General features: G+C 42.8%; 1 protein-coding gene across 1 annotated transcript; it reads left to right on the top strand.

Annotated features, from left to right (window-relative positions):
- Window positions 1–12030: 12030 nt before the first annotated feature.
- On the top strand, window positions 12031–12327 carry LOC147419567 (uncharacterized). The gene has a single exon (XM_086506133.1). The coding sequence runs from the start codon at window positions 12031–12033 to the stop codon at window positions 12325–12327; it is 297 nt and encodes a 98-aa protein (XP_086362259.1).
- The last annotated feature ends 11347 nt before the right edge of the window (window positions 12328–23674 follow it).

Genomic DNA, 23674 nt, shown 5'->3' with positions numbered 1-23674 from the left:
TCTCTCTCACGGCTATTGACCCTCGTCAAACCCTTGTCATCCTGCACAAATCACCAAGGCGAGTAGCCCCGGGTGCAAGCAGTGCGTCATAATGCGGAGCACGCATAGTCGATGTAGTTAGAGAGCAAAAAAAAACACGAGATTCAACTTCGCAACAACTTCTATCACCAACAATGTCTACACTTGCAGCAGCCAGCCCTCACGGTTGGCGAGTTAACTCCACCGCATCTTCACTTTTTTTCAAGCATGCCAAATTGGCTCTGTAAAACAGAACAAAGGACAACCAACCCCTTGTGCATGTAGCAGCTTTCTGCATGTCAAGGCAGAGCTGCCATTCGAACACCAATTGCAACCGTCAAAATCTGTGGACACGAGCGCATGCAAGAATTTTATTTTTGCTTTCCATCTATCTTTCTCTCGCAGTTTCCAGCCGGCCCCTCTCGATGCCATGCAGCGGTTGAACTCCCCCATCTCCCTCTCTTTCTCTTGGTCCACTGTCGGCCACACGCTCTGTCTCGGTTCAACCACCCAACTCCATGAAGGAGCCTCACCAAACTCCTACGCCACAAGCACCACTCTTTCACTATTTGAGACAGATTTCTAAGCATTGTTTTTGACAAGTATTGTTTGCAGATTTTTACCTTCGCAACTGAGGACAGTTGCTTTCCAACGGAGAGGTATATTATAGAATTGATATTTTATTATTTATTGCAGATGTGACAGGTGGAAAAGACTAGACCGAGCTAGGCCTATGCGAATGGAAATATATATATATATTGTACATTTTATTGTTCAAGTGCTCTATTATGAGCTTTGGTCATTTATGACCGGCCGGCCAGTTTATACTCACAATTGACCATTTAAGAAATCTATAAAACAAATGCGTGCAAGAGGGAAATGGTCACTCTTGCACGGGGAGAGATTGCACCCAATGTCTGTGTATTCTTATCTTCTCTCCTCTCTCCTTTCTCGCCGTGCCGGTGTGGCACTCCATTGTAGGAGGCGCATCTGCACGTGTTCTTCTTCTTCTTCTCTCTCTCTCTCTCTCTCTCTCTCTCTCTCTCTCTCTCTCTCTCTCTCTCTCTCTCTCTCTCTCTCTCTCTCTCTCGCTCTATGTCTCTCTCTGTTTGCGTACGTCATTGATTATGTGCGTGTGCGACGATTCAGGTATAATGATTTATCATTTTATGGTATGTATTGTGTTATTATGAGTATTTTGCAGGGCCATCGCGACGTTCCCGCTTGTAGCACACTATACTATGTGTTGAGATATTTTTGATAGTTTTTCTCGGTCGTTTCTAAGACTCGCACCAAAGGAGCCCTTTTTGAGTCTGTGGCTAGTCCATTTTTGTATGCATTAGCCTCTGGAGGGTCGATAGCGTGGGGTTTTCTTTGAGCTGGGGTATGCTCAAATGTTGGGACACCTTTAGTGATACAGGTAGCTGAAGTTCCCCTTTTACGGTACCCTTGCCATAGGAAATGAATCGTGACGGTTTCATATGCTTTTGACGCCGAGTTGGAAATCATCTTGGCAGTGATAATATCAGTTTTTTGATGTCCAGTTAGTGCATTTGGCACATTTATGCATATTTTGAGTTGATTTTTGACTCCTCATACAAAGAAGACTCTGCCCAAATTTCTGTAGCTGCTTGCCATAGTTTGTCACCTCTCACCCTCTTGTCAGCGATGGCTTCTTCTTCAAAAAAGAAAGAGTATTTCATTTGCAAGCTGGATGGCAGCAGCTTCACCATGTGGAAAGAGCGCATGAAAGATGTTTTGGAAAACAAAGGCCTATCAAAATCGTTGAGAGAGAGTGCAGAGAATGATGACTATATGCAAGCTCAGCGGGAGCTTTTGGATGCGAGAGCCATGGCTACGACACATCTACATCTAGCCAAGTTAGTGTTCTTCACTATCAAAGGGAAGACAACAACCAAGGAACTTTGGGATAGCTTATATTCAACATGGGAGAGCAAAATTGCATCCAACAAAGTTTTTCTCATGAAAAATCTTATGAAGATCAACATGAATGAAGGTAGCACAATTTCTAGTCACTTAAATGAGTTCAACTCCTTTTTCAATCAGTTTTGACATCTAAGGGATTTAAGGAGCTTGATGAAGAACTCAAGTCTATATTCTTGTTATGCTCTCTACCCAATTCATGGGACATTTTTTGCACAACCATTAACAATTCAGCTCCGAATGGCAAGTTAGTGTTCAATACTATCACAGATGCATTTCTCATCACTAAAGAAATTCGACGTAAATCTCTCGGCGGTGCTAGTCATAGAGATTCATATATGGCTGACAGTTCAACAAAGGCAAGAGGCCGTGACAGGAACAAATACAAAAGCAAAAGTAGAGAGCGAAATCCTCGTAGTCCTAGTAGACACAGAAACTTAAGTAGAGACCACAGTGCCAAAGATTTTGAGTGTTACTATTGCCATAAGAAGGGCCATTACAAAAAGGGTTGTCGTAATTTCCTAAGAGATGAAAAAAACATGCAAAAAGATAATTCTGGAAAAGGAAAAAGTACGGTAAAGATCAAGGAGCTCAATGTGGTTGAGTCTCCCATGCCTACCACTGCAGTAGAGGATGCTCCTCCTCCAGTGATGAACATTATGTCAACAAAGATTCATGCAGAGGTGATAGCAGATCCCTCAAATGTTCTCATTTTCACTTAAGATCTCAATCCAGATGCTTTGGTTGCACAATTTGAGGATTATGCATAGAATTGGATTCTTGATTTTGGTGCAAGAGAGTGGTTTTCCTCTTATTCATCCATGCATGGCATAGTCAAGCTTGGTGATTTCTATGAGCTTGACATTATTGGCATTGGTGATGTGAAACTTTAGATGCATAATGGCACTACTTTTGTGTTGCAAAATGTGTGCCGAAGCTTACAAAGAGCTTGTTTTTTGTAGGGCAATTGGATGATCTTGGCTACACTACATTTTTGGTAATCGTTCTTGACTGTTCCACAAGAACAACCTTGTCATGATCAAAGGTCTTAAAAACAGATCCCTGTACTCTTTGTTTGTTTTGAGTGTTGAGGAACACTCTATCTATGTTGCCAAGCTGTTGTCTATTGAGTTGTGGCATAGCCGGCTAGGGAATATTAGCCAAAAGGGAATGAAAAAAATTCAACATTTTGGCTACTTACTTGTGTTAGATTACACGGAATTTTTATTGTGTGAGCATTGTCTATATTGCAAACAAACTAGGTTGACATCTTCGCCATTGAACTAGAAACTAGGCAAACCCCTAGACTTAGTGCACAGTGTTTTGTGTGGTCCAATGCCACATAAAACTCTGGGGAGGGGCAAACTATTTTCTCACGTTCATAGATTATTCTACCAGAAAGGTGTGGGTGTATCTCTTGAAGCATAAGGAAGAGTTCTTTTCAACATTTCAGAAATTCCTCGCCATGGTTGAGAACCAATCAGGAAAAAAGCTCAAAGATTTTCACACAAACAATGGTGGAGAATATGTCTCCAGGGACTTCAAGGAGTTTTGCAATTGAAGAGGCATTCGTCGGTAGTTTACTGCTCCCGACACACCTACACAAAATTGGATAGCTGAAAGAATGAATCTCACAATTCAAGAGCGAGTTATCTCTATGATGTCTATGGTAAAGCTTACTCCAGAGTTTTGGGGGGAAGCTTTTCTAACAGTAATGCACATCATCAAGAGGTCACCTAGTTCTCCTTTGAATTTCAAAATTCTAGAGGAATTATGGATTGGAAAAACACCAAGCTATGAGCATTTACGTGTATTTGGATGTGAGGCATATGCACATATGTCCAAGCGGCACTTTGTCGCAAGCTAGATCACAGATCACACAAATGCATTTTTATCGGCTATGGTGCAAATGGAGAGATGGGCTATCGTCTCTGGCACTAGAATCCAACAACGTCATTCGTAGCTCACACATAATTTTCAATGAATAAAGAATGCACAAGAAGCCCATTAAAGAATGAGAGTATAGACGCATTTGTTTTGAGGATGTTGCCTCTGAACTAACTCAGTTCAGTAGTGTTGCACCTAATCCTCAAGTGCAAGATACTACTATTGCTCAGGAGAGAGCAGAGGCCAGCAAGCACACACTGAGACGCTCCATAAGAGTATCACGTGCACCCGAGCGGTTTGAGCCGAGTATACACCACATTTTGGTCAGTGACAGTGGAGAGCCAACCTGCTATAAATAAGCTATACAAATGGACGATAGCATTAAGTGGGAGCAGGCTATGCAATCAGAGTACAATTCAATTGTGGCTAATGAGACATGGGATTTGGTTGAATTACCAAAAAGCAAAAATACTTTACCTTGCAAGTGGGTATACAAAAAGAAGTATACAAATGGAAGATCACGAGCTTAGGTACAAGGCTCATCTAGTTGCCAAGGATTTCAAGTAGCACAAATGTGTGGATTTCGATGAGATTTTCTCTTCAGTAGTCAAGATGACTACACTTCGCACTGTGCTTGGCTTGGTTGCTATCTAGGACATGGAACTTGTCCAAATGGACGTGAACACAGTGTTTCTTCATGGGGATCTAGATGAAGATGTATACATGAAACAACTAGAGGGTTTCGTACGTGACACCCAGAAGACAACGAGAGTAGAATTGGTTTGTAGACTTAAAAAGGCACTCTAGCTATGGCCTCAAGAAAGGCGTTCAAGGGAGTGGCATCAAAAATTTGACAAAATTCATGCAATCTCAGGGTTACATAAGAAGTCAAGAGGATCAGTGCTTATACACAAAGAGGTTGAACAATGGTTCTTTAATCATCTTGATCTTGTATGTAGATGATATGCTTATCAGAGGCAAATCAATTGATGAGATCAATCATTTAAAGAAGATGCTAAGCACTTAGTTTTCTAAGAAAGATTTGGGAAATGCCAATCACTTTCTTGGTATGCAAATCAAGAGAGACAGGCAACTTGGAATTCTTGAATTATCTCAAGAAAAGTATATCCACAAAGTCTTGCAACGTTTCAGTATGTAAGGGGGGAAGTCACTGAATAGGGGGTGAGTCACTGAGTACCCCAATGCAAGCATACTCCAAACTTAGCAACAAGGACGATTCTCCCAAGACAAATATTGAGAAAGAGGAAATGACGAAAGTGTCATACTCTTGAGTACTTGGCAATTTAATGTACGCTATGGTAGCCACAAGACCAGCCATTGCACATGCAATGGGAGTGGTTAGTAGGTACATGGCAAACCCTGGAAAGAAGCATTGGGAAGCAGTGAAGAAAATACTCAAATACGTGAAGGGTACAGCTAGCAAGTGTTTACACTTCGAAAACAGTGATGCATCTATTGTAGGTTACATGGATGCGGATTATGCGGGTTGCGTGGATCGGAGAAGATCCACATCTGGCTATGTGTTCATGTTTGGAGGAGTAGCTATCTCTTGGAGGTCATGTCTCCAAGACCCTCATCTACCACTGAGGCAAAATACGTTGTTGCATCTGACGCAAGCAAGGAAGCCATATGAATAGCTCATCTAGTGGGAGATTTGGGCATTCACGAGGTTCCACTACTGCATTGTGATAGTCAGAGTGCCATTGCTTTCCCAAAGAATCCGGTGTTTCACTCTAAGTCAAAACATGTAGAGGTCAGATACCATGTCATACGAGATACATTGGTTGGCAAGCGCATCGAGCTTGTCAAGTTCCACACTAACAACAACCCCGCAGATGCTCTCACGAAGGGCCTAGCCTCGGAGCGATTTACATATTGCATAGAACTTCTGGGTGTAGGATGAAGAAAGCCTAGGCGATGCTTCATCAACTTTGTATAGACTAACTATATTGATGCCACTATTGGCCACCATGACCTTCAAGTAAGAGGTTGTTGGGGTGTAGGACGGAAACCACCCTTACTTACTTTTTCCCCTAATCAATATAGGGAGAGAAAGTGAGAGAGTTGGTGAGATAGTGGAAGCTACTCCTTACTGACCTAGAGAGAACTATGCAAGAGCAATTGATACACTTTTGGGGTTGCCCAATGCCCCTTTTCTTCTTGTGTAAAAGAAGTCTTCCTAAGAGTATGTTGGTGTGGGGTAGCAACTTTGGTTCCCCCGTTCCTAATCATACTCTGAAAAGGTCACTTATTTCTCACTTTTGGGGGGTTGTCCCCTATTCATCTCCAAGATTGTAGCCCATCAAGCTCCTCTATAAAGGATTGATTGATTGCAAGCCACCAATCATGTAATCATTTGTTTGGTGATTCACTTGTTGAAAAACTTTGGTTGTACTTTATTTCATATAGTTCAATATTGTGTCTCTTTCTTCATTATGAATGCTACAGATTGTCTTAGGGGGTAATTTGTAAGATGGAGGGAAGTGATTGCACCTCACATGTGATGGTGTGGGGTTTTTTTTTTGGGGGGGAGGCGGGAGGGGGGGGCAGTGTTTAGAAAAAATCATTTTCACAACCCTCCAAGACAAATCTGAACTGGAAATTTTACAATACTAGCAAGTATTTTTGCAAATTTACACTATTTTCCATGTATTTTAAGCAGAATTTTCTCCCTCTTGCCCTCCCCTCAACTGGCTACTTTGATTTTGCAACCGGCTCAAGGCTAAGCTAAGGGACACTTTTCCGGAACATTTTGGGGAGGGGGGGGCTTTGGGAAGAGCAACTGCACCTCAAAAGAGGTGCAGTTAGAACACCCCACTTCAATAGGAATCCTTGGGATTCTCTTTTTGGCATGGGAAATTGTGAGCTTTTCCCAGATTTCCCAACTCCATGATACGGACACACTTTTTAATGTGTACAGCTTTCATATCCCTCTCCTTCAAAGCATGAAAGGAAATGAATGAAACACATTTTTATTCTTTTTTCTAAACTTTGCCTTTTCCTTTCAATTTTATAAGCTTTGACAATTGATTTGATTTGTAGCCTTTTTTTAATTGTTCTTCTTTCCTTCTTTGATTGAGAAGCTTTACACCCTCTCTCTCTCTCTCTCATGTATATATATAAATATATATATATATATATATATATATATATATATATATATATACTCTTTCCAATGTAGGAGAGGGCATCCACTTGTCACTCCCTGGTTCATTTCATAAAACACCTTATAAAACATCTAATCTAAAATGCAAAAGCAAAGGGTAAGGTTGTAAGAAATGACAGCCTTTGCCTTTGCCTTTGCAGAATGTAAGATCTGAGAAGCCTTTTCAAATGTAAAGTCAAAAGACTTTCTATTCTACACAAAATAAATGTTGAAGTTTGATTGCACGTAACAAAAAGGGGATAACTTTAATAGATATTTTGTTACTTAATGCGAATTTCTTTTTGAAAATATAACAAAGAAGAATTTTATTGATTTTTTTAAATGTAATGAAATGTAATTTTTGAAAATATATTTGGTTTTATCTTTTCAAGGAAATTTTTTCAAGACCAATATTGATATGTTTAAAAAAAAATTGGAAGCATGTATTTCTTTAAAGAGCTTGAAAAAAAGAAAAAAGCTCGCATAATGTTGACTTGGGGCTGTCTCGTTTTGAGGACATGCCTGACATGCAAATCTAGGGGTTGTTGAGAGAGAGAGAGAGAGAGAGAGAGAGAGAGAGAGAGAGAGAGATGTACATTACCTGTGTGCATACACATGTACATTTATGAGGGGGAGAAAGAGAAAGAAAGATTTTACCGTTGAGTCCACGCGCTTTTCAAATTTTCAAGATAGTATTTTGGGGCATTAGTGATAGCTAAAGTTTTTCACCCGTAGAAAATGGATTAAATGCCTGAGAAAGAACAATCCTCACATTAACACCCCAAATCGGTAGAGAGATTTCCCAATTGATGGACCTTTGACCAATTCTTGGATATTTTTTTCTTTTTAGTTTTAAGAGTTAACATGTGGGCCATGCTTTGAAATCTATAAATTCCTTAAATTTTGGCAGACAAGCGTGCGAATCTAAAATCAACAAGAGAGAACACCCCAAATGGGTAGGAGATTTCTCAGTTGATGGATCTTTTACCAATTCTTGGATATTTTTTTCTTTTTATTTTTAAGAGTTAACATGTGGGCCATGCTTAAAAATCTCCAAATTCCATAAATTTTGGCAGGTAGGGATGCCGATCTAAAATCAACGAGAGAGAGAGAGAGAGAGAGAGAGAGAGAGAGAGAGAGAGAGAGAGAGAGAGAGAGAGGGGGGAGGGAGGGGCGAGGGGTGAGGACAATGTTTTAGTACCGTATTTAATGTGTTGAAATGCAAACTCCAACAAATGACGCAGGAGGAGAGACGAAGACAGAACAAAATGTTCGTGTTTAGGAATAATCTAAAGTGACTTTAAAAGTTACAAGACAAATCTTCAACAAAAGTGAATATCTATGGGGAGGAGAGAGAGAGAGAGAGAGAGAGAGAGAGAGAGAGAGAGAGAGAGAGGAGAGAGGAGATGATAAAGAAGAAGAAAAATTTTAATGCCATCGGAACAATCCAAAAGATATATCTCACAACATGGACAAGAATAAAGTTATTTTTGTTTCAGCTTCTCTCTCTCTCTCTCTCTCTCTCTCTCTCTCTCTCTCTCTCACACACACACACACACACACACACACACACACACACACACACACACTTATACACATGTCTTGATAAAAGGAGAATTTGAAATGTTGTAGGAACATCTAATGAGATCTCAAAGATCTATATGATGAGAGAGAGAGAGAGAGAGAGAGAGAGAGAGAGAGAGAGACCAATCATAGCCGTCTATACTTTTCTTTTTTAAAAAAAAGGGAGTTCGCTTCTTCTTTTTAAATGTCCACCTGGGATCGCCACTTCAACTAAAGGGTTTGGGGGGGGGGACGAGGGGAGCATAGAAACTTGATTGTCATAGTTACTGTATTGGAACAGTAGCAAGATGCCTCAAGACCTATGTGACAAATCTTTCCTTCAAGCATATATGTGTGTGTGTGTGCGCACGCGTACACAAGTGCGTTATGTGTACATATAGACATAATTGGAACAGTAGCAAGATGCCTCAAGATCTATGCGACAAATCCTCAGTTCAAGCATATGTGTGTGTGTGTGTGTGTGTGTGTGTGTGTGTGTGTGTGTACTATGCGTACATACATCTATACATATGTACAAGGATAGAAGGAAGTAAGAGAGTGGAGCAGAGACATTGAATCCAATTGCGTTCCTATCATTGAAACCAATTATAGCACCCACTCCATTTATAAAAAAAAGTTTTATTATTATATTGACTTCTCTTAGCTTTCATCTCTTCACACCATGCTAACTTATCTAATCTCTATAATCAAGCTTGGTAGCATTGCTAGATCAAGGTAGACCAAAAAGAGGAATCTCTCTCTCTCTCTCTCTCTCTCTCTCTCTCTCTCTCTACACACACACACACCCCAGTAGTATTAGAGCACTCCTAAGTTTTTTGAACAAGGGCTAGCACCTCATGAAAAATAATTTCTATGAGAAGCTTTCAATCTTGATATCAAAGAATGCTTTGTAGCATCTACTAAGAGTTCATGTCGTGCATCACTTTTATAAATGCGGTAGACTATACATGTAGGAAGAGAATATTGATAGTGTTCCACTTGGAGGAGAAGATAACCCTATGAGAATAGAAGCATTGTTTCTTTGATCGCAACAATGCGCGAGTCACATACTAGTATATATATAAACACACACACACACACACACAAACTAAATATTTCAATTTTGTTAATTTTTGAACTTACTACGCATGGTTGCGTTCAATTCGAGAGGGAGAGGGATAATTGCAATTGTGTTCAATTTTGAGAGTGGTAACAAATTTTGATGGATAATTGGTTAACCCCTCCGATGTGGACCCCCTCTTACTCCCTAAAAAGAAAGCAAATGAGAGAGAGAGAGAGAGAGAGAGAGAGTGAGAGTTTTTCCATCACTCCCATATTATCTTAGTGATGGGGCCTCAATCAATATTACCAATACCTATGAATTTTCCTTGAACGAACCCAAAATTTCAGAGAAAAAATTAAACTTCTCCATGGGTTGTCCTCACTGGGGTCTTTAATGAACCCCATGCCATGGGATCAACGACGTGCAAGCTACACTCAAAAATCAAAAACATCATGCACCATCAAATGCTGTCCAAGTTTATTTTTTTTGGTCGAGTTTACTTTTTCACGTTTGAATCTACCATATAATGGTTTGTTTCGCCTTGGATGCCAACAAAACCTACATGCCTGCGTGGTTAGAGCATCCACCTACAATGGAGGTTGCACAAGCAAGGGAAGTCCAGTCCGACGTCATGCGAGGCAACAACAAATGTCTCAAAGGCGGGGCAACGCCTTAGAGCTGCTACACGTAGAATAGGTTTTTTTCTAAGTTTATGGAGAGATGAGTTGCGTAACTCGGCATGTTAGCTCTTTGGTTACGAGATGGTACACGCGGTTGAAGGTCCTCATGGATTCGAATTCAAGTCTTTGAAGTGTAAGCGACACAATGAGGTGGGTGAGATTCGGAGGAATTGGTTTGTTATTGAATATAGTATTAGTTAGAAAGAAGGAAGAGAGTCGTGCTAAAAGGGGAAGTTGGCCAAAAGTCAAGTAGTCTGTTTTTGGAATTTATGCTTCAACCTATGGTGAGCCCTTTTGGAACTAAAGCTTATGTGAATTGCTTCTCTGTCGTATCCTTATAAAAGGGAAATGGTTGATTTGACTCGAACCCATGACCCTCAAAGAGAGAAGCTTGCGATAATCTCCGTAACTAACCAAGCAGCCACATCGATCTGCTCTAGGAAAGCAACAATCAAAAAGCTTACAAGTAGGGCGGCCCAAGTCTCTCTGCAAATCAACTCCTGTTGCTCTGCCCATAATCCTCAGTTCCTACGTGTCCTGTGCTGGTCTCTCCACTGCCCTGTCCGCACGCCCACCTGTCTGACTGCAGCAGCGTCCAATTCCTCACATCGTATCTCCTTTAATGTGATTCTTTGTATTTTTTGATTTAATATGATTGGGTACCCCCTACTACTGGCTCTATACTCCTCCCATTAGAGTGAATCTTCACAGATTCTTCACACGTATCTACCTTTCCATGCGAAACATGTAAAACCAAGATGCTCTTGTCGGCATCGAACATTGACACTCCAGATGAAAGCAAAATTGTAGTGCTAACCACATAGCCACAGCGCCTCCTCTGCGCATAGTATCACCCTTGCACTATAAAAAACATCTTGCTTTGTTGCTACCTTTGACGCGAAGTGCCTCACCCCGCCCCCTTGCCTGCCTCTCTCTGGCTTCATCGCTACACTCGCCTCTCAGTACCTTCCTTGCTCGTTCGTCCCCAATTCCATCGCTAGCTATCCGACCTTTTCCTTTTGTGCCACAACCACCTCGGCACCCCTCCATTTTGTTGCCACCCCCTCGCCCCCCACCCTCTCCTTTCATTTCTCCACAGCGCATATCCGTTAGATTCCTTTCAAAAAACCTTTCCAAAATTGTACCACACATACTAGTCTATATCTATATGTATTCTATAACGACAGAGGGAGTCTACTTTACACATGTCAAAGTCTGCGAGATGAAGGCTAAATTTCAAAAGTGAGAGAAGTTGTTGTGCACGCGATAAAGAGGGAGAGCGAAAGAGAAAGAGAGAGGCCGCCGAAGGCAGCCGATCGTACTCGTACTATCTATAATGGGAGGAGGGATTCGAACTCCCTCCCTGCGACACATGGTGTATTTTCCTTGCTCCGGCCAGTTCCGGTGGTGTGCTCTGTAGCTGTGCTCTGTAGCCTAGTGCTCAGTGCGCTCAAAGAGAGAAAGAGAGAGGCGGCTTGTATTTGCACATGTATCAATCTATACACAATGAGCGCCCTCCATACTAGTGTAACATAGTGCAACGCAATTACTTCACGGTAAAGTAAACCCCGTTGTGTGAATTTGAATGGTGAGAGTAAAATTAGGCTACTGGGTTCTGCTCAGCATTTGAGCGTTACGGAGTAGGCGAACCAAGCGTTCTCCTCACTGTTGATGCTGGGCGTGGAGATGTGGCGCTGCTCGGCGACGCCATGGCAGAATGCGAAGTCGCCCGTGCCGCCAACGATGGCGGCGGACTTGACGGGCTCGGCCGTGGCAATGCTCTCTCCCATCAGGCTGAAGGTGTCCTTGTAGGGGCCATCGTCGTAGTTGAAAGTCTGGCTGAGGCAGAACGTGAGCCGGTTGTGGCCACAGTCGCCGTACCAGCCCTGCACCAGCAGGTCGGCGGGGTTGGCGAGGGAGGTCGTCTTGCCCATGCGATTGTCGAATGTGCTGAGGACGAGCTTCTGGGCGACGGCTGGAGCAGCCGTTGGGATTGGCCAACATAGCGAGGTTCTGCACGACGGTGAGCATGTAGAAGTCCAGCTTGATCGACTTGGACTTCGCTTTCTTGTAGGCCGCAGCTGGCCGGGGTTCCTTAGTAAAGTAAATAAGAACCACCAGCACATTGGCTGCACGAGGTCGATGCTGTCGCCATCGCTCGTATGCAGCACTTGTTCCCTGATCTCACCAATCAGAGGAGAACTATTACTAGCTGGTAGTGCGTGCCTAAAGAGGAGGAGGACTGCAGCGTGTTGTGTAGATTATGGCGCGAATTTGTTGGGAGCACAACAACTACATGCAATGCTCTCGGCGCCCCCACTTTATAATAATTACGGAAAATTACCAAATTTGCGGAAATTCCCAAAATACCCCTCAAATTTAGAAAATTCCCAAGGTACCCCCAATATTTCTTCATAAATTCCCAAAATGCCCTTCAAATTTTCGCAAATTCCCAAAATACCCTTGGTTGTGAGATTAAATTTCAGCTTCAAAGATGAAAAAAAATTGTAGCTTTTCATAAGAAGATTGATTGTCTATCAATACAAGATGATAAAACTAGAATTTGAGTTGGTTATGTAGGCTTTGGAGAAGAATTGCGGCATTAATTTTAGACATAAATGCCTTTTTTGCGAGGTAAGTCACAAATTACATGCTTAGGACTCAAAAACAGATCTCAATTGGGTATAAGCATGTTAACTTGTCATGCTTTTTGGTGTCCCGGACAATGTTAGTAAGAGGTGCTTGTTAGCATCTATTCAAAACCAAAGAGCAAGTGAAGTTTGAAATTTTAATAACCATAAGATATATTATTTGTTCCCTCCCATATGGGGTGTGGCCTCTGTTTTCAGTTACGACGACGACGTGGGGTGTAGCCTCTGTTCTCTCTCTCTCTCTCTCTCTCTCTGCGGCGCAAACTCCCTCTCTGTCTCACTCTCAGACCAGTTTACAGTTTGCCATGTTCCGACTCCCTCCCTCTCTCTCTCTCTCTCTCTCTCTCTCTCTCTCTCTCTCTCTCTCGCTCGCTCTCGCATTGCTTCTTGCCTCGAAGTTGAGTTGTCAAAGCTTAGCAGACTTGCATATATGGAAAACCAGCAGACAACATTATTGCCACTAGAAATGGAGGCAGAAGGGAGCCATTACAGGAAATGAATCACAAAACCAGCATCCAGCTCTTTCTATTATCAGGAAATATGAGATAGAAAGAAAGCGTAAACAGCGGGAGCACCGACAGATGACAACTAAATGAGGACATCATGCCGTCGACGATGAGGAGAAAAGGAAAATCTCCTTCGAGATTGTGAAAGCTTTCAAGAACAGGACTAAAGGTCTCAACAAAGAAGCAAAGTGTGAAATCTGGAATCTTGTTGCTCAACATCCGCTTGTTCGGGCAATCCGTGATCAGTCTTTAGAGGAGGAGGCTGCTGTGCAGAGTGCAATTGTCTCCAATGTCCGCAACACACTAGCTATCGTCAAGCAGCCAGCTTCTAACGAGGAGCCATTTTTGAAGAATGCAGCATTGCAGATGATGATAAATTCAAAGGAGAACATGCCTATTGCCAAATTCTCCAGGGTCCTAAAAGTCGACCGTCGCAGCTTGTTCAAAGCAAAATCATGGCAGGTGAAGTCTGGTGTCAATGCTCGACTGTTTTCATTGGCTGGATGTCACAAGCAACACCGTCATAGCCCTATCATAGATGAAATTAAGGAATTGGTCTACACATTTTGGACAGAGGAGACTCGTGTTTCACCCAACAAGAAGGATGTTTGTCGAAAGAGAGTGGGAAGGAAAAGCTACATAAAACACCCTGTGCACCTCCTGAATGAGTCTCAGGTGATCAATGACATACTTGCGCCATAAATTATGCATTCTAGCATGCTAGTAATCTACCTAGCATACAGAGCATGCTAGTTATCACAACATGTTATGCTTTGTATGCCACCTAGCATGTGTGCTAGTTAGCATAGTCTCACTCCTAGTATGTTGGGTATGCTGTTTAGCATGATAAGTATGCTGTCTAGCACAATATGTAAGCTACTATAACACCCTTTATGCTACCTATTATGCTAACTAGCATGCTCAAAATGTTCTTTGACACAATGAGTATGCTAGCTAGGCTTTCGTAGTATGCTAACTAGCATAATGGGTAAGCTGGTTTATGGTATATGCTAGTTAGCATTCCTGTATGGTGGGTATGGTGTTCAACATAAATCTTCTGCTAGTTAGCATGCCTAGTGATCTTGAGGACTACGCTGGTTAGCACAATATGTATGCTACTTTAACACCTTTTATGCTAGTGTGCTGGCTATGCTATTCAACATAACAAGTGTGTTGGTTAACACAATATGTATGCTAGTTAACATACCTTCTATTCTTCTTAGCACACTTTGTGTGGTTAACCATGACTCATATGTTAAACTACACACTGATTTTGCTTGTTAGCACAGCTAGTATGCTAGTTAGCATACTCAGCTGTGCTAACTAGCAAAATAGCATGTTAGTAAGCATACTCAGCTAGCTAACTAGCATGCTGAGTATGCTAGTTAGCACAACTAAGAATGCTAAGTAGCATAACGGGTAAGCTGGTTTATGCTAGTATGCTAGTTAGCATATTCAGCTATGCTAACTAGCATACTCAGCATGCTAGTTAGCATACTCAGCATGCTAACTAACATGCTCATGAGTATGCTAGTTAGCACAGCTGAGAATGCTAAGTAGCATAACGGATAAGCTAATTTATGCTAGTTAGCATTCGTAGTGTACTGGCTATGCTGTTCAACATAATAAGTGTGCTGGTTAACACAATATGTATGCTAGTTAGCATACCTTCTATTCTTCTTAGCACACATTCATGTGGTTAACAATGACTCATATGCTTAATTACACACTGATTATCCTTGTTAGTATGCTAGTTAGCATATTCAGCTATGCTAACTAGCATACTCAGCATGATGATGAGTATGCTAGTTAGCACATCTAGTATGCTAACTAGTATGTTGATGAGTATTCTAGTTAGCACAGCTAATATGCTAGTTAGCATAGCTAGTATGCTAGTTAGCACAGCAAGTATGCTAACTCAGCATGCTAGTTAGCATACTCAGCATGCTAATGAGTATACTCAGCATGCTGATGAGTATGCCTCGTATGCTAAACTACACACTGATTGTGCTTGTTAGCACAACCAGTATTCTAGTTAGCATACTCAGCATGCTAGTTAGCATGCTAATGAGTATGCTAGTTAGCACAGCTAGTATGCTAACGCAGCATGCTAGTTAGCATACTCAGCATGCTAACTAGCATGCTGATGAGTATACCTCGTATGCTAAACTACACACTGATTGTGCTTGTTAGCACAGCTAGTATGCTAGTTAGCATACTCAGCATGATAACTAGCATGCTGATGAGTATGCTAGTTAGCACAGCTAGTATGCTAACTCAGCATGCCAGTTAGCATACTCAACATGCTAACTAGCATGCTGATGAGTATACTCAGCATGCTGATGAGAATGCCTCGTATGCTAAACTACACACTGATTGTGCTTATTAGCACAGCTAGTATGCTAGTTAGCATACTCAACATGCTATCTAGCATGCTTAGTATACAATGTTATACCCAGTTACATGCATGTTAGGACCATACCCAGCTACATGCTTGTTAGGACCATACAATGTGCTGTTTAACACATCAATTTGTTTCTATGGTGGATGTATTAAGTAGCAATGCATATAGTCCTGTTTGGATTATTTCTCCTAGTAAACATACTGATCAAATATGGATATTGCAGGTTGAGCTCTTTCAAAGATTCAAACAAAAACATCCCGATTGCAAGATTGGCATGAGGATGTTTGAGATGTTAAAGCCATTCTTTTGTAGGAGGCTGAAGGATAGGTACACATGCTATTGCGAATACCATGTGCAGATAACCTTTTTGAAAGACGCACTAAACCACATGTGCTCTCGTTCTTTTGGGCTGCATGATACATGTTGCAACTGTGTATGCAATATCTGTGCTACAGGCAAGAACATTAGCAGCGGATGCCTGGCTTCACATCACACGTTCAAAGGTGTCACACAGATGTGGGAGTCCGTTCTCTGTCCAAAGCCAGCAGATGCAGTTTTCCATAGAAGGGAATGCATGATGGGGGACTGTAAAATATGTGGAATAAAGAAGTTAGAATTATGTTGCTTAGAAATAGCAAAGCCAAGTAAGAGTATTAATGTGAAAGTATTTGCGTATGTAGGAGCAAAAGACGGGCATGGAAACAGTAAGAAAAGAAAAGATCTTTTGCATAAAGAAATGCAATGTTGGGAGTTTCTTCGACTATTGCAGACCAAGTTGAAGCTCTTCATCACTCATAACTATGTGGCACGATGGCAAGGACAACAATTTAAGGATTGTATACTTCGCTTTCCGGATGATATCATTGTCTCAGTTGTTGACTTTGCTAAAAATTACGCCTTCAAGAAGCAAAATGAGATTCAATCAATGCATTGGCACTCTAGTCAAGTCACTATTTTTGTACACATAACGTACTACCGCAAGGCAGGGGAGGTAGTCAAAACAATCCACTTCTTCATATCAAATCATAGTGTGAATGACACACTGTTTGTGCAACATTGCTTCATGCTACACCGTGACTCGGTACAACAAGAGGGTGTCAATTGTAAACAACATTGGGTGTGGTCAGATTGTCAGGACACGGGTCCTACGGGCAGGGCCCTACCCTAAAGGGGGGTCACGGACCCCGGCCACGGGCCAGCTAGCAGTGTGGACAGGGGATCCTAGGGCTAAGAGCCTATAAGTATGGGCGGTTGGGTGGAGGATCCAGGTCTCTAGCTCCTAGGGTTCTCATATTGGTATCAGAGCTCAGGGGGAGGGAGGAGTCATGGAGGTGGGGGAGGATTGCATGAGGCATGCATGGTCTCTCTCTCTCTCTCTCTCTCTCTCTCTCTCTCTCTCTCTCTCTCTCTCTCTCTCTCTCTCTCTCTCTCTCTCTCTCTCTCTCTCTCTCTCTCTCTCTCTCTCTCTCTCTCTCTCGGCGGGTTTGGGCCGTGAAGGAAGCTATGCAAGAGGAGCAGCCGAGGAGCAGGCGACCACGTGAAGGAGCTCTTGTGTCGAGGAGTCCTATGGCGGGATAGACAGAGCTCAGAGGACGCGGGAGTCAACCCTAAGCCGAGGGAAGGCGTATTTTTGGCCAGCACCAAATGGTGCGCTGGTGGAATCAGCGGGTGCACCCCGGCATCCTATGCAACTCCCGTCCCTGCTGCAAGCCCCAACAAAACCCATGCAAGCCAGCGCGACGGGATTTCTCCCCTGCAGAGTTGCTTGCGTCGCCACCATGGCCAACAGGTTTTGCTGGTTTATTTTTTTTATTTTTTTTTAACATTTTGTGGCTTGGCCGACTTGGGCAGCCTTGGGCGCCCAAGGGAAAAACCCTTAGGGCCCTTCTCTCCTAAGGGCTGTGCTCCACGGCGAAGCGGACGAGCATCATACAAAAGCGCAGTTCTTCAAGGAATAAGTGGCCATGGTGTTGATTCACAAAGGCCACCATACTTGTGACATGCAGCCAAGGGCAGGCATGCAAGGCTATGGAAGCACACAAGGACATGTCCAGGATCCGAGATGGACAACAGGATGTTCGACCCTAGATTGTCAGATCCCCTCATGGCTCGGCATAGACGATCATGTTGATTGCCTCGAGGAACTTCGATGCGTTGATTGAGGGACTCGAGCATGGCTCGAGCTTCAGCAGTGAACATTCGTATGGATACGACAAGGTCGTATTTGCACTACACAAGGGGGATCGAAGTATACCTTTCCTCATGCTTGAAAGGGGAATCCACAACATGCCCGATGACAGAAACAGTTGTGCGGGTAAGTTATGACGACATGGAAGCAAGAGGTCAAGGCACGCCATATCTTGGTATGCGTGTTCATGCATGCTGCCAGAGATCAACACCATGGTACTCCAAGTCATCACGCAATTCATGAGGTATGCAGTTATTTTACATTTTTGATTCGGATGTGATGGGGAGATGGCAAAATAGAGACTGTCAGCTCACAAAATCCCTACCAGTTTATTCTGTGCAAGGCACTTATGGTTTTGGTTCTCACGCTTGAGACCGTCATAGTAGCCAAGGGCTTACGTTTTTGCATGCAAGGCATGCTAAGCAAATAGCATGGATTCCACCACTTCATGCATTATTCTTCCGCTATCACACTCGCAACTCTGTCAAGGACAGACTAAGTGATGGATTGTTGAACCTGATGGCTGGTTGCTATCAACACCCACCAACACTAAAAGGCACCTAAATCTCGTACTTATTTCACAGGCAAAGCGCCAATGCTAAGTCATTTTCATACAATCACAACCCTGTAAGGCAGGAGATCAAGATGTGGTTGTGTTTTTCTGTTAACTCTCTCAATGAGAGAGTCATAGCAGAAACTTGTTGTATGCTTATAGGATACGCTGCACATTAGGCATAAGATACACACGAGCATGGCAATCAACTATACACGTCATAGTCGTTCAAGGAAAGTTCCGCAGCCCAGCATGCTCTTCTTCTCTCTCATTCTCTCTCTTTAAGGGAATAATGAAAATTTTCTAAGAAGCTTTTGATACGTGTTTTGCTCGTAAGTTCACCTGAGCCAAGGTGCTCTAACTCTCAGCTAGCACGTGGCTAAGATGCTACTCAAATTAGTCTTCATCGGTTCGTCCATTGAGCACTAATTTGCACAAGGGATATGAGCCACACAGGCTAAGAGCCATTGTCAGGCCAAGGGTAAGACCCAACTATTGGCATTCTTTGGGTGATTGTTTTCAAGAGTGAACAGATCTACCCAGGGAAGTATATATCGAGGTTAATGGACAAGCAACGGTCTTCTCATTCACGATGTATACAGTGTCATTTTTGCACTACATGTTTTCACTGCGACACTCAAGTTGAGTTTTTGATAAATCTTCAACTCACAGCAGCTGATCTCTACAAGGAGGTATAGATGCAACAATCAGTTGAGACAGCATGGCTGTCCACAAGAGCTAGGCAGTTCTCTTGTGTGGATTTCTTGCTCTTTCTATAGCACTACGCAGTGTCTATGGACATATTGTTTGGGGTACGACCCGGAGGGTGACTGCTAAATCACCCCATAGGCATTGAGGATCACAGTTTGATCTCTCCCAGTTAAAATTTCAAGGAAAGCATTCCGCAATCTACCACACTGTAGCAGACACATTCAACTTTTTGAGTTGATTTCAATCAGTATGTACACGGTTAACTATGTTGGTTACCGTTGCCTGTTGGTTGAGCAGTTTCTACAGAGGGTCTTACCAAGGGGTTTGACTACGTTGATGTTAGCCAAAGGGGTTGGATTGCGCAGGCAACACCCACGGTTTCCAGTGCAAGTCGTATAAATACGCTTGAATGTTTCAAAGCCATGTCAAGGGCATGTTGGAAATGGGTATTTTGGACCGTAGCATCCAAAATACATTCTGTTGTTACGAACCTGGTGTAGGGTTCGATTTGGCACATGTTGTCACATGGGATACAACATGGTCTAGGAACTCAAGGAGTTCAGTTTAGCCAGTGCGGAGCATGATAATGAGGGTACCTCTCACTCTTGTCGTAGAGTGTTTGTAGTTACCTCCACACACAAGTACCAGCTCGTACTTGATGGATGTCTCTTTTCTTGATATCCTTGTTTGAGACATATTCCACACGTGGCGAATATGAGTCTCTGGGACTGACACTAGCGCCAACTATCTAACAATGTGTCGCGACAAAGTCCCTAGGTGCTGGACACATCCATGGATTCGACCATTTTGAGCACACGGTATCAGGAGAAATTTCAGTGGCCAGAAATTATCGGGTACTACGTAAAAACTTGTTACGATTACAAGTGCTATGAAACCACCTTAACGGAGGGTTGTTTCTACATATAGCTAAGTATGCTATGTCCATGAGAATGTCTCATGGTTGGCACCTAGAGGTGACCGGGTTGTCACATTCTGTTATGGTCCAAAGTCTCGTCATGGAATTGGGGTTCGTATATGTTTGTGTTAAATGCATGCACACTAGGTGTTATGGGCCCTAGTGTTTAACACCAATTTATTCGGAGCGGCATGCAACTTCATGGACATTATTGTTTCTGCAATTTTTTGCACTGCCAGTGCAATCTCTCTTGCAGACTTCGTATGAGTTTACACCCTGCCATACAACGCGATGGCTGAGTATGGGTGTTTGTGATTGGCTGCTTGAAACTCCAATCTGCTTTCAACCTAGTTGGTTGTCTCCATTCCATATCGAGTATATGGCTGGATACTCAATGATTGAGTCATAGTTTGTCGTCAGTCGTGGGCGATTTTCTGTAAGTGGTTGGGGGAAAGCACCTCACTCTTACTGCTGCTATTCATCCCGCGTAGGATGGGCAGTTTACAAGCATTCTATTTAGTACTAAAGGATATGCAAAGTGCATATGTTAAATCATGCTAAAAGATATGCTAAGTGCATACGTTAGCAAGAAGTGGAACAACTGGATCGGTTACCTTTCTAGTTTGGAGTTTGCTTCATATGATGCAAGGCATGTTACGGCTAGTTTTAGTCTCTGCCTGTTATTCTCAAGTTATCAACCTTAATCATCAGTTTTGATGCGGTTGGCTAATGGCAAGAAACCATAGAAAGTCAAGGACTTGGTTGTTGCTGATGAGTATGTCAGCATAGTACTTTCATGGAAAGATGAGCCGAGGTTATATTGCACATTCAAGTACCTCCAGAAAGTCTGAAACTTGGGTATACATTTAGACACCTCTTCGTTATGATAACTCGTTTAACATACTCAAGTGAGTTTTAAATGGAGTCTTCTCATATTGTTGGTTACGGGTCGGTTAACCAAGACGGTTGTACAAGGACAACAATGTGGAAAATCAAAATGTTATTCTTGATTTCATTGAACCTCCCAATAAACCGGGTTTCGATTCAACAAACCGTTGGATCCCTGAGGGATGCCACGGTGGAAAACATTAGTGTTCTTATGCAGATACCACCACTTGTGTTTTCGAGGACGAAAACTCTTCCAAAGGGGGGAGTAATGTCAGGACACGGGTCCTACGGGCAGGGCCCTACCCTAAAGGGGGGATCACGGACCTCGGCCACGGGCCAGCTAGCAGTGTGGACAGGGGATCCTAGGGCTAAGAGCCTATAAGTATGGGCTTTTGGGTGGAGGATCCAGGTCTCTAGCTCCTAGGGTTCTCATACAGATGGTGCGGCCTCGCAATTCAAGGGAGCCAGGCCTTTCTATTTTGTTGCAAGATATGGTGGACTCACAGGGATTGGGATGAGCTGGTTCTTCTTTGGATCAGGGCATGGCAAGGGCGAGCATGATGGTGCAGGAGCAGTTGTGAAAAGAACCTTGACCCATGAACAACTAAAACCTAATGGATCTATATTGCAGTCTGTAGCAGATGTGGTTTCTTATTGCCAGGCCAACCTATCGCAGGGAGCACCTGCATCATATCCTTCAAAAGAAAGGGAATGTGCTCGTGTGTTCTGGGAGGTTAAAGAGGGAGATGTTAACAGGGAAGTTAAGTGGAATTGTGCCATTGTGGCAAATACTCACTCTTTGCATGCTATTCGTGGTCACAACCCGCAGGATCCAACTGCCCTTGCAACAAGAAAGTTGGCATGCTTCTGTGATGCATGCATGAACGGAAGGTGGAATCGCTGCATCAATAAATCTCACGTGGAGGCTTGGGATTATTAGATTCTGCATCCATTACTTGAGCAAACAGATGAAGTTTTGACAAAGGAAGTCGTTGGCTATGATGACTTCACATATGAAGGTCATCATGATGTGTTGAGTAGCGCTCTATGTTCTGGAGACACATTTGTTGTAAATCCAGATGCTTTAACCAACGCCGAAGATGTGGATTTTCTATCTGGTCAAGTGTGTTGCAAAAAAGGAGAAGGTGGAGAAGGGGTACATTGATGAATGGAGCAATGTAATTGACAGAGGCTCATATGTTGTGCAAGGACTGTATTACAAGCAATTGGATGAATACACCTTCAAGCTAGACCACAAGCAGCCTATCGTCCACCTACTTTCACATCTGGTGCGATGTATCAAAATACCCATGGAGCACGTCCCAAGGAGAAGGCAGGTGTACACAATCACTCCAGAAAGCTATGAAGCAATCTGTAATAGCATGCCCTTCAGCTTTTAAGTTGTATCCACTGGATTTTCTATATACCACTTTGTTGTAAGGGTATGCAGTTTTATTATAAAGTTGGTTTTGTGTCAGCATGCTCAGCATGCTAACTATCAAACTGTTTACATTAATTGCCAGCATCAAATTATTTACATAGGGTTCAATTTTACAATGACAGTCACTGCCCCCAAAACTCTTAAGGCCTCCTCGGAGGGCGCTTGTAGTGACCGGGCTGTCCTTCTCGCTGTTTGTCTTCTTCTTGCTGCCTCTTTTCTTTTCTCTTTGCTTCCTCCTTTCTCTTTGCTTCATCCTTTCTCTCTGCTTCCTCCTCTGCTTCTAGGCTGGCACTATGATGCTCCCTTTCTCTTCTTTCCCTCTCCACCTTTTCTTTCTCTCTTTCTGCTTCTAGGTCAGCTTCCCGTTGTTTGCGATGAATTTCTTCCAGTCTTTTAGCCTCTATATCCATCTTTTGAATGTCAAGCAAACGTTTGACGACTGCATCAGAAAACTCATCTGAGCCTGTCTCAAACACATTATCAACAACATATGCTTCCCGATCATCTGTTTGCAGCCAAAGAAAAATCCAGGACTTCAAAGTTTCTATAAGGAACTTTTCCCTCTGCTCAGCACTCTGGTGCTCTAGACTAGGAGTAACAAGCCAAGTTTGTGGTGGATTCTGAAACACTTTGTAGAAGCTATTATCGATTATAAGTGTGTTTTGGGCGTTGTACCTCGGAGTGTGTTTCCAGAACAAGGATAAGTCTTTCATAAACACAGGTTTTCTCTGGATCTGCCAGGATTTCTTTGTACAGTGCGCTTGAGCAAAAAACCCATTAATCTTTGGCACCTGCTCTTTAAAAACAGTACGGCAAATACTCATGACTTTACTATGGAGGCTTGTGCTCCATATAAACACATTAAAGAACTGCAGGCACCAGTCCAAAAAAAAAGGTTGTCCTTGCGACAGAACACCTGCTTATCAAGTACATCGTATTTCAGCATTTCATCTGCATATGCCAGGGGCTTTCCACCAAAGCGAGGCTCTACCATTGCCACCAAAAGACCGTTCAGGTCTAGCACCAGAGCTCTTTTTTCATCACATAAACGCTTCGGCACCCATATTGGGTATGGTAGAGGATACCATTCAGCAA

This window comes from Adiantum capillus-veneris, chromosome 29 (assembly GCF_014529385.1).
Source record: "Adiantum capillus-veneris isolate H3 chromosome 29, ASM1452938v2, whole genome shotgun sequence".
In the NCBI taxonomy this organism is placed as follows: Eukaryota; Viridiplantae; Streptophyta; class Polypodiopsida; order Polypodiales; family Pteridaceae; genus Adiantum; species Adiantum capillus-veneris.
Note: the sequence above shows the minus strand (reverse complement) of the source record. Positions and strands in the feature narration are given on the sequence as shown.

What these genes read in the sequence shown, in the direction of transcription:
- LOC147419567 (XM_086506133.1), top strand. Translation starts at nt 12,031, where the DNA reads ATGGCAGAATGCGAAGTCGCCCGTGCCGCCAACGATGGCGGCGGACTT.